General features: G+C 47.7%; 1 protein-coding gene across 5 annotated transcripts in view; it reads left to right on the top strand.

Annotated features, from left to right (window-relative positions):
- The window catches only part of NINL (ninein like), a 145,464-nt gene that overhangs the window by 120,424 nt on the left and 13,225 nt on the right, over positions 1-11,815 (top strand). For all 5 annotated transcript variants that reach the window (XR_005648841.1, XM_039843552.1, XM_039843550.1 and 2 more), the window contains 4 exons: positions 2,262-2,371; positions 3,365-3,711; positions 10,226-10,330; positions 11,533-11,602. Coding sequence is in view for 4 of the 5 variants with exons in the window: in XM_039843552.1 (XP_039699486.1) it covers positions 2,262-2,371; positions 3,365-3,711; positions 10,226-10,330; positions 11,533-11,602 (632 nt within the window). In the remaining variant the exon portion in view is untranslated. The remainder of the gene's footprint in view (positions 1-2,261; positions 2,372-3,364; positions 3,712-10,225; positions 10,331-11,532; positions 11,603-11,815) is intronic.

Below are 11,815 nucleotides of genomic sequence, written 5' to 3'. Positions count from 1 at the left end.
AGGTGAGTGGTCAGCATGGGCCAGACACACAGACAGCATCTAGAGAAGGGAAGAGGGGGGAGGCTGGGGGTGAGCAGGGGCTGGTCTCGGGTCTGTGACTGCTTTTACAAAGAGAAGGAAGGCAGCACTCAATTGTCTAAATGGGTCAGGGACTCCCTGGTATTCACAGAGGCCAGGTGTGGACCAAGGCAGACCAGGGGTGGTGTTTACTGCCTGAGTGATGTGGATGGTTTCACCCTCATGCTCTGAGGTGAGGCCGTGATACCAGAAGGTGCACCTGCCCACTCGAAGTAGAGCTGCATGCTGAAGATAGGACTTGAGAAAGACCAGGGCTTCCTGCTTCCTAATCCAGCCCACAGATTAGGGTCAAGCTCCAGGCTCTGAGAGGCCCTGAGGCCCTGTGTTTACGTGTTCTTGGCTCTTTATAGAGACTAGAGCAGGGATTCATATGCCATAGCTGTTTTTGAGGTTTCTGTGGTCCTTTTGGAGGACATTGTGGTTTGGGCTGGTTAATACCCTTCCTGGCAGTTGTACAGGGCAGGTGCTATGTGGATTCACATGATGCACATGGCTTCATGCCTGCCATCGCCAGTGGAGGACATGGGGACCATGGGACTGCCACAGCAGCCTGACTGCCTCCATCGATCACACATCACAATGGCCACACCCCCTCAGAGAACATCTTGCTCTCATTTGTAACCCTGAGATCACTTGGGGTTTCCCATGTTTCTTGGGAAAAGCTTATTTAATAAAACAGAAAAAAGTGTACTTAAGAGAGCCAATGTGGGGACCTCCACAGGAACCATGTGGGTTTTTTGTGCATTTGAGTCCACCTTCCTTGGTCCCTGAGGGAACCCTCTCACCTGGGTTCTGTCATGGAATCTCATGGCTCCTGAGAAAAACAGCCCTGATTTCCGTCAGCTGAGAGTTGTTGGGGTATGGCTGGCGTGTCAGATGTTACCAGATACCCGGATAAGTTGTAATGAGTGGACAGGTAGGCATCATGGGTGGCCACAGGGAAGGGGATGCTTGTTACCTTCTTTGTCCCTGGAAGGTCTTAGGCTGTAGTACCAGAAGCAGCCCCATGCTTTATGTTATCACTGATAAAACTAAAGCTATCTCCCAGCTAGGGCCTTTTCTCTTCTCCTTCACCCCTCCATTGGCCCCCTCAGAGGAAGAGGGTTCTGTCTGCTGCTGGAGGGAATGATCACGATGGGGGAGTTACTGTGGAGGGGGCCATGTGGATTGTGGCAGCCAGCCTGTCAGTGCATCCAGCTGGAGCCATTTCTGATGGGTGCCAGTTTACCTGGGCCCATTGGCCAGACCCGTATGGTAGCTTCTGGTTGTCAAGGCAATAGGATGCCTTTTTTCCTTAGATGCTTATCCTGAGTTCTCTCGGCCCCAATGTCCCTGAGTCTGTCACTTTTATTCATGGAAAATAATTTGGGAACTGGAAGATGGTAAGATTTAGGGGCTGTGTATTTTCCTCTCACTTTTGCGGCCCCTGAATCAGCACAGATGAAATCCTAGCAGTGGCCAAAACCCACATTCTGAGTCAACCCTTTGACATGCCCCTAACGTGTACAGTGTTGGTTACACCTGGCATCCCATGAGGGCTGGTGGAGCTTGTGGGCCCACAGGGCCCTCATCTAAATGAGCTGCCCAGATATCTGATACTGTTAGTGAAGAGAATCTTCTGGAACAAAATGTGGCTTCTCGTGATCTCTCAGAATCTTCACTCCACAAGAACTTCACTCCATGCCTGACTTATTTATTGAAATATCACATTATTTGTATGATGTACATGCCTCATCATAAAACACTGTCTGTCACAAGGATTTGTCTGTGCTACCAGTCACACTTTTTTCTGTCTTCCCAGTTCCTCTGTGTACCTGGGTCAGACAACACAATTTAGGGCATAATAACTGTACCACGTACAGCATCTTTTAGGGAATTAAAGTGCCTGGCAGATCTTGCATCGAACCTCCTGGTTATATCTTGGGGTAATCTGTGTTCTGGCAAAGACTTGAAATACTGATTCAAGAATGGGGTATAACAGACTATGGAAACTTTCAAGGGCCGCGCCTTCCTGCCAACACCAAGTTCTCTCAGAAGGTGCCTGTGGAAGGTTGTGCATTGTTGTGGTGGTTGAGGAAAGCTGGGATGAATAATCAGTGCCATCCAAATGTCATATGGGAGGGTTGGAAACAGACTCCATGGTGTCCTTGGCAGGACATAAGCAAAAATGTTCTCATTTGCAGGCATCATCTCTTTTGTGGGTGATTCCACTCCAGTGAGTATAGAAACGGAGATAATGATGGAGCAGGTGAACGAACATTACCAAGATCTCAAGATCCAGCTGGAGACCAAGGTTAGGGGGAATGAGGGAGGCTGCAGGGAGATTCGGGTGCTTCCTGCTGCATGCCAGAAAGCTTCACTCACACTGTGCTGATGGTTCTGTATGCACATGTCTGCCCGCAGATCCCCTACTCTGTAGTAAGCCCGCTCAGTGGAAGAAAGTTTGTAAGGAAAGGAAAATAAAATTGACATTCAACCTCGAGCCCTCTTTTGAGGAAGGTGGGACATAAGGAATAACTAATAATGAGAGAGAATAGGGTTGTTTGTCTGGAGTGTCACAGGGTTACTGCTGAGGCCAGACCTCTCTGCTTGTTCTGCCATTGGGGAATCATAGCTCCCAGCTTTGTTCAAAGATGAAATGGCTCTGGGCGTTGCCCTTGCTGGGGTACTCCATGGCTTCGTGGCCAGGAGCTCCCTGGCCAAATCTGTCTTCTCAGTTGAATGTGTCTCCTGCTCTGATATTGGATTGTGGTCGGTTTTGTTAAAGGACAGTGACCATAACTTGTTATCAGGGACCAGATGTCTCAGTCTGAATAGCAGTGAGTCAGGGCCACCTCTGTCTTACAGTCATCCCCTTGGGTTCCCTGGATGCACTAGCTGGAAGCTTCTGCAGTAACCTTGCCCCTGTGGCTAGATAGTATTCATTCACACCAGGGCCGCCAGAGTGTTCAGAGCTTCCCCGCTGGGCTTTTGAAGGCTTGTCACACAGCCTTTCTTTGCTGCTTGGCCAGGCAAGTAGCCCAGCTGGTCCCCAGCCTCTCTTCCCCACCTAAGGGAGCTGTCTCAGAGGGCTGATGGAAGGTTATGGGGATAACTAAAGCCTGCAGCCACCTGGGCACTTGGGGAGCCTTGAATATCATGGGCATGGCTGTCCCCTGCACCTCATTAGGTCTGACCCACCCACTCTTTGGCTATCCCACCTGGCAGTGTCATACTTCTTTGTTGTAGTGTCAGTAAGTCATTTTGAGAACCTCCTTATTGACATCGCTCATATTTCTCTTCTCAGGTAAATTACTATGAAAGGGAAATTGAGGTGATAAAAAGGGACTTTGCAAAGGAGAAAAAGGAAATGGAGCAGGCTTTCAGGCTTGAGTTCAGTGTGCTGGAGGATCAGAAAGCCGACCTGGAGTCACTCCATGTGAAATCTCAGGAGGTCATTAAAGGCCTGCAAGACCAGCTCCAGAGTGCAGCCCATGGTCCTGAGCTGGAGAGGAAGTTCGACCTGGAGAGGGTAGAGATGGAGCAGCGCTACACACAGGCACTATCTGGCCTGGCCCAGCAGCTGGCCCAGGAGAAGGACCAGCTGGAGGAGGAGCTGCACCAGAGGCATCGGCACGAGCTACAGCAGATCAGGTCCAGTGCCACTTCCTTTCAGGATTTCGTGTCTCTGGTTTCTTGCCAGGAACCAAAATTTAAAGTTGGTTTAGGCAAACTGTTCAGAGTGGTTTTCTTAAAGCACATGGGTGAGCACTGAAAGAATAGGCCATCGTAAAAGGATTTTTACTTTAAATTTAAAACATATATTGACTAGAGCTTAGGAATGAACCAATTTACTTTATAGAATTTTAACTCTCTGTTTTCACCTTCTGCCTCAGACTTTCTGGTAGCAAAGGACAGTATGTTCTTCATCATTTAATAACTTGTTCTAATTTTCTGGGATGTGGTGTTATAGCACATGGGGAAATAGATAAAAGATTTAAAAGCCCTAACACATTGGGAAGGACCATTAATTGGGGTTGGTGAGATTCTTTAAAAGGCTTAAATGTATGAACAAGGGAATGAAAAGGTTTATTTGGTCTTTCGTGTCCTATAGTATCATGGTTACATGAGAAATACCCCCATGCCTATTCCTTTTCGAATAGATATGACTTAGTAATGTAACTAGTTATGGCAGGGGCAGTGCTGGTCAGCTAGCCCCTTCCTGTACCACGTAGAATCTTGAATTCTCCCCATCTCAGGAGAGGATGGTCACACCCCATACGTGTTGGCCCAGGACTGAGCTGACAGTTCACAGGTAAGGGGCCCACTGCACACCTGCAATCTTCACAGAGGGCCTCTGTGTGGACTCGGTCAGATTCTGATGTTGTTACTGAGTAGATATGGCCCCAATCACTACACTAAAAGCAGGATGTCAAGTGACCTTCCTGTGGAGGTCATGCCCTCTGACTTGAGTGAGGTGGGCGCTCCCTTTCCTTGTCATGAGGATTGGGGGTGATCTGAATCCAGGGAGGTGCTGAGAAAGAATAAGATGTCCCAGTCTGCGCCTTTGCTCCTTTCCTCCCTGTGTTCCAAATGACATCCTCTGGGGAGTGCAGGAACTGACTGACATTTACCTGGAGATAAGTCATTTTTAAGTCATGTGCTTCTCCTGAGCTTTGTTATTTTCTCTGAACCCAAGAAATCTGTGATAAGGGACTGGACCAAAGCTCCCTCTAGATTCAGCAGAGGGACAGGTACAAGGTGGCCCCCTCCTGCCTGTCCCTAGCTTCTCGGGCCCTGGAAGCCTTGGCCTTTGTTGAGAGGATATTCTCCCGCTGCTCATAGTCCCCTTTTAGCTTGAAGGTAGAGCCCCATCTGGCTCAGGCTATCTCTGGACAGGAGCAGAGAACATACCGTCCCAGGCTCAGTGCCCTCATGCAGCCCTTACCTCAACTGTGACTCCATTCTCCCAGGGCTTCCAAGGCCCCAGTTCTATCAACTTACAGGGTTTTCAAGGGCAGTTTTGATTATGGGTGAATTTCACTCATTTTACTAAAACACTAGGCCAGTGCTATCCTTAGAACTTTCTGTGATGAGAGGCATCCCTGTGTCTGCTGTGTCCATTATGGCAGCCACCAGCCGCATTTGGCTAGTGCAACTAAGGTGCTGAGTTTTAATTCTGTTTGCTTTTAATCAGCTAATATTTAACAGTTACATGTGTGTGTGGCTTCCACGTTGGCTTCTGTATATGGAAGCCAATCTCACTGAGGGCCAGTCCTCCAGTGGCCTCTTTAAGGAAGGTCCTAGGGCATGGGTGGAAGCGCAGGAGCCATGGGAGTGAGAGAGGAAAAAGCAGAGGAGGTCCATGGTTAGAATAAGAAAAGCCCATGTGGCTTTTCTAAGGTCTCGGGCTTAGAGCTGCAGCCTGCAGTGCCTGTGACTCATTCTGTTTCTGTAGGAAAAAGGTGGAAGTTGAGTTGAACCAAAAGCTCTCGTGGATGAAAGCCCAGCAGGCCACCTGCTATAAGAACTTATCACTACAGTATCAGCAGGAGAAGAAAGAGTTGCTGCAGAAACATCTGCTGCAAGTGAGAGAGATGACAGAGTAGCTCGACCTGGAGAAGAAACAAAGGGAAGAGAGGGAAAAGAAGATCCTTGCATGCTGTGAACAGCCACAACTCGAGCACAGGAATTGATGAGTGAAGAGCAGGCATAGCTTTGCAGGTCCTTTGCCCTTGAGAAGGAGAAGTTAGTTAGAGCTCACCTATAGGAAGCAGGTGGAAAGCCTTGCCTGGGAAGCAGATATGCTGTGACCCTCTTGAAGGATGGGCCAGCAGTGGCAGGTGGTGAGCAGGACAGTACAGGTGGCCCCATACCTCTCAATGCAGGCATGAGGGAGCAGCCTTGCCATGTAGATGCCAAGCAGAGCCCAACCCCTGCCCTGGCAGCCAGAGTGCCTTCGAAGAGCCTCGGCCACAGCCTTGGTGAGATCAGTCGGGATGTGCTCGACCCCAAGAAGGTGGGTTTTGTTCCTACAGGAAGGTGGTTAAAGGTGCATCCATGTGGAGTGGTTGGGGGAGCAGTCCGGGAGAACCTACTGCCTTACGCTGGTGGCCGAGCTGGCCCAAGCCACCCAGAAGCCCAGCAGCTGCTCTTGGGAACTGAAGGAGATGCCTCGAACACTCAGCCCCAGAGGGTGGTCTGGGGGAAGACTGAGAGGCAGCAGGCTATTCTTGAGGAGCAAGCTGGGAACCCAAGCGGGTAGCTGGTCCCTGAGGCAAGCCTTGGGCAGGCCTCAGAGGAACAGGCCCAGTGTAGCAAGAGCACCCTGGAGTGGGGGCTACAGCATAGCAGGAATGAGGCTAGAAGGGGCACCCTGAGCTCTCACCACAGGCTCACTGGCCCCCAGGCGGCTTTGCAGAAACAGCTTAAGACCCTGGAGGAGGCAGAGGCTAAAACTCCCGTGGGGAAAAAGAAGAATGATGTGAAAACCAGACTTCTGCAGCTGGAAAATGTTTGGGCTCTTGAGAAAGAAGCAAATTCAAGGGAGAACAACATGTTTGGTGTCTCCCCATTCTTAGAATGCCAGGCTACACTCTCTAACTTCTCTTACTAATGACTCTACGCATGTACTTTTCTAGCCAACCAGCTCGCAGCTGCTAACAGGGTTGGTTATGTAACCCTCGTGCCTGTTCAGGGTTCGTAACCAAACCCCAACCTCAGGCATCCCACGGGTCACCAAATGTCCAGGGAGTGGACAGAGGGAGCAGAGATGGCCTTTCTGGGCAGCTCAGTTGGCTCTAGTGTCCCCTGCCATTGTCCTTAGGAAGCTCTTGTTGGTCTTACAGGACAAAAACAGACTGCTTGGAGCCCCACTTCCATCCTCGGACATCTGAGTCCTCTTCCTGCTGACGCTGAGCAGGACCCATCAGTGCATATGCCAGTCACTGTCCTTGAACTGCAAGTCCCTGTGCTGTTGGAACAGCAACAGAGGAGGCTCTCCATTCAAGAAAAGGGCCCCTCTGCTACTGTGTTCGAGGCTGCCTGATACCACCTAGGGGGCTCAGGGCTGGGCATGAGTGCCCCAGTGGGCTCTAGATGCTGCTACAGCTGATGCCTTCAGGGGCAGCCTCAAGGCAAGGAGGTAGCCTAGAGATGTTGATCTGTTGGCAAGGCGCAAAGAGTGCCTAGATGTGCCGCCAGGCTGGCACTTGCTCTGTTTCAGAAGCCTGGAATTCTAGAAGGGCTTTTCCAGATGCTGCAGAGCATGGCTTCAGGTGCTCCTGTCCTGGCTCTTCGGGAGATAGGGCTACCTTGGAAGATGTTATGGTCACTTGCATACCAGGCATGGCCGTGTGACATGGTCAGTGCTCTGAGTGCAGTGTCATTGGTTTCATTAACTCCCATACAGCACACCCGTGAAGTGCCTGCCTCATATGGAGTTGGAAGCTCCATGAGGTATTGTGTCACTTGTCCAAGCAGGTGATGCTGGTTTACAGCAGACCTGAGTCTGTCCTGGAGTGTGATCACAGGCATGTAGTGAGACCTACATTTCAGCTCAGGCACCGGTTCCTGCACCATGCACAAGTTACTTCACTGAAAAAAAAATAGAAAATCATGTAGGATTTATGATAAAGCAAAAGGACTAAATGTCAATGCACTACCCAGCTTAAGAAAGAAAAGAGCATGGCTAGAAGCCCCAGGGCATGTCCTCAAGCTTCCTTGCTCCTCCAGGAGGTCACCCACGAAAGGGCTGTTGATTGCCATCTGGGCATTGCTTCATGCTCCTGTGTTGTATACAGGTGTCCCTGAATGACATAGATCCTTGTTTTTGGTGGTCTGACTTCTAAATCTCATCGTCCACGAAGTGGAGATGGTGCTGTGCCTCAAAAGGGGCGTGGAGCACAAGATGAATGTATGAACATGCACCAACAATCATGGCTGTTCCATAGCAAGCCCTCCACAAATGGAGCCTGGTCTGGTTTCAGGCCCAGCGTGAGCATTTTGGGGATGTGCTCCATGTGTGAGTCCACAGCTGCACTCATGCATGGAAGCAGCCAGTGCCTAGAATCACACTCTGCTGTTCCTTTCAGATACTTCCCCATGGACAGATATATATGTCCAGACTTGTGCTGTTCAGATTCTCCAGCCCCGTCCCGAGTGGTCTGTCACTCACTGACCTGAGTCCTGGAAGGCTGCCCTTGTCCTGACATGCTGCACTCCCCAGGCTTTTTGCCCCACAACTACAGTCACAGTTCAAGTTTCAGCAGGGTCTTCACTTATTTGATAGTGTTTATTGGGCACCTTCTATGTGCTAGCACAGCTAGGGATTACAGCTGGGAGCAAAACAGATGTTTGGAACTTTCATTCCCAGAGGGGAGCACCATGGTTTTTGCATGTCCCAGTGTTAGGAATCAATGTGCTATCTCATTTTGAGGATGAGGAAACAAAGGCCATGCTACTCAAACCATGTACTTTTTTTAGGGTCACATGCATGTGTGGTGAAAGCCTACAGGAATGTATAGAAATGAGAATCCAGTTCACACAAAACCTGCAGCCTGAAGGAGCAGACGCCCCTGAGTCCACCAGCATCCCTCACCCCCAGGCTGGGCCCCCAGCCCCAGCCCCTGTTCTGTGAAGGCAGGTCTTCTGTCCCTAGCACCAGTCAGTGGGCCCTTGGCCACAACTCCAGTGTTCTTGGTCTTATAGCCACTTCTAAATAAACAAATGGGACCATCTCCCCAAACTACAGCAGCCATAGGAACCCAGGCTAGGTGAAGGTCAGAATTCCAGGATCTTGAAGGCCATGGTGAGGATATTGACCTTTATCATAAGAGAAAGCAAAGTCCAGAGAGTGACATGACCACATTTGGGTTGCAAAAGAATTTCTGTCAGCAGGGATGGCCTGAACAGCCATATGGCCTATCTACGGTCACCTCTGCTCACTCTTGCTCTACACACAAACCCTTTTAATTTTTTTTCGTAATCATTTGAGACCCCTGCCCTCACCTACCCACCCTGCCCACCACACACACCTGCCTTGAATTAATTTGTTTTCCATCCTGGAGCCAGAGTGACAGTTTCAAAACACAGACCTCATTTGTTTTATGCCCCTACTTGAAACCCTTTGCTGCTTTTAAAATTTCAATGACTTCTATTTCTTTATTTTTCTCTTGAGTTCCTCATGAGATAAAGTTATACTTATGCTTATGAAAGAGGTGCTTATACTTGATATTATAAGGATAATACATAAAATAAACATGAGATCATGTGACTGAGTATTTTTAAATTGAAAAAAATATGAGGGAATGCCAGATAGAGACCTATTAGGGGGAATAAATGTCAGTCAGACCAATATGTATTAAGAATACTCTAAAAAAAAAAAGAATACTCTAAGCAGCAAGTATAGATAGGTTTTAGCTGAGTCATCTGTGATATTTATTGGTAAATTGCTCATATGCCATACATCAATGATGTTGCTGAAGCAGAGACTCTAAGGGTCCTCAGAAGACAAAAGTAGCTCCAGGCAGACTTGGTTCATGTAGTAGCTGTTCATACTTAATTTTTTCTCTTGAAGAATCCACCTGATATCAGATTTCTCTCCATAAATCGTTGTGGCCATCTTCCTAGGTTTCTCCTCCCAGTACTGTGACCTCAGAGTATAGGATGGGGGGTAAAGGGCTCTCCTTAAATATGAAAATGTGCCGCGTGTTTGAGTCTTCTGATTCCTTGTACTGTTAGCTCCATGCTGGAGTTCATTAGTGGAAGATGAATATCTTTTGCAGTAACCTGAGGACTCAAACCCAATATTGTGCATCAGTACCAACCACAGACACACATTGCAGTTAGGATATAAGATGCAGGAACAGTTTTGCTATAAACACAAAGTAAATAGAACCAAGGTGCTGAATACCTTAGTGAGTTGTTAATTGTGTAACCATTTTAGAAGCTAAGAAAGCTTTCTTTTCTGTAGCTTATTTCTAGGGAGGTGCAAACCATAGCATGTTAACACTGGTTAGAGGAAAAGGAAAAATGTGCCATCTAAGAAAGGCGAAGTATAGACGTCAGGATCGCCATGCCTTCCAACTACAAGATCAGACTCAGGTGGACTGTATATGGTGGCCAGTGCCTGGAGTTCCCACTCTTTCTTTTTTCAATTTTCATGCAGAATTGAGTTGGATAGGCTTTCTGAAGAAAACATGTTGTTGAAAAATGAGCTGGGAAGGATTCAGCAAGAACTTGAATCTACAGAAAGGACAAATGATGCACAGAGGTAAGGGCCCTTGTCTCAGTGGTTCTACTTGGAACTTCCAGCCTATGATATGTTTTGTTCTTTGTAGAATGAGCTTAGATGGTATTGCTGTAGAAAGTGATACTTGTTCACAGATCAAACCATAAGTGGAAAACCATAAGTGGGCGAGCTGTACTGACCTCTGACTAGCCTGGACAGGCATATTCCCGTCCAAATGTTGGCAGCCATCTTCATTTCTGAGTGCTTGGTCTCAGAAGTATGCAATAGAGAATGCGTGCATGCTGCAGCACAGGCCTACTTATCTCTGAAGTCGATGTACATGCAGTTCTCACCCCTATAGAAATATTCCACACCATGCTAAGGGATGGGGAAAGCTTCAAGCATTTGTGTAGGAGTAAGAGATGGTCCTGAGGCCTTTCTAGGCAAATAGAATCTGTTCGTTCATGTCCTGATAGTAGTTTCAGCTGTGCTTTTCTCAATGTTCATTTCTGGTGTATCAGTTTTAGTGAGTCAGAGTCAGGGGTGAGGGGTGGGGATAGGGGATGGGGTGCAGAGAACTGAGCACTGAGGCAGGAGAGACTGTTGGGGGTGGGGAGTGGACACAAAATCTGTCAGTGGATTTCTGCTCTCACTACCGCAGCCTTATCTTATCCAAGGATAGTTGGCTGACTTTTTTTTTTTTCCACCTCTGAAATTGAAGATGAGCTCAACTCTTAAAATGCTAATTTGATAAAATTGCCATGATGATTAAAATATGAAATCTAACTTGTAGTCAATAAGTGATTGCTATTACATTATAGCAATTCTGAAATCTAAGTTTTTTTCACTCTAGAAACCATTTTTTCCTTAAATTTTGCTGCCAGCACCCCTTAGCAATAGGCTTCAGCAGATGTAAGGCTGTTTTGGTCTTTATTTATGCTGCTGAGAGTGAAGTCACATGTTGTGCTAATTAATGTGTACAATTGAGTAAAGTCACGGAGGGTGTTTGTTCTATATTATTGGCAGTGTCCTCTGGTTCTGAGGATTGGGATTTGGATTGGATTAGCAGCAGCAGCAGCAGCAGCAGCATAGAACAGTAACAGAGCTGTGGCTGTAGGGTACCAGGAGCAGATGTAAGAGTGTTATATAGCTACATATCCAAGCTACTGAGGTAACAGTGCGCCATGACCAGGAAAAACGAAACTGTCTGCTCAGCAATATTGTTAATTTTGTTTCTTCAACAGAAAGGAAATTGAGGTTTTAAAGAGAGACAAAGAAAAGGCCTGCTCTGAAGTGGAAGAGCTCAACAAACAGGTCAAGTATTGATACCTCCTTTTTTTCCCTCATGATTTTGAAATAATTTCGAACTTAAAAAAAGTAGAGAACTTTTTTCTGAAAGATTTGGGAGTGAGTTGCTGACTTGTCAAACCCCTCCCCCCTCAAAATCAGGAAATGAATATGGATGCGGAAGCCTTAAGTCTCCTACCCTTTGCCAGCTGTCCCACTCATTCAGAATCATGCATAGCA

Source organism: Pteropus medius, unplaced genomic scaffold (assembly GCF_902729225.1).
Source record: "Pteropus medius unplaced genomic scaffold, Ma_sr-lr_union100, whole genome shotgun sequence".
Taxonomy (NCBI): Eukaryota; Metazoa; Chordata; class Mammalia; order Chiroptera; family Pteropodidae; genus Pteropus; species Pteropus medius.
This window is presented reverse-complemented; position numbering and strand designations above follow the sequence as displayed.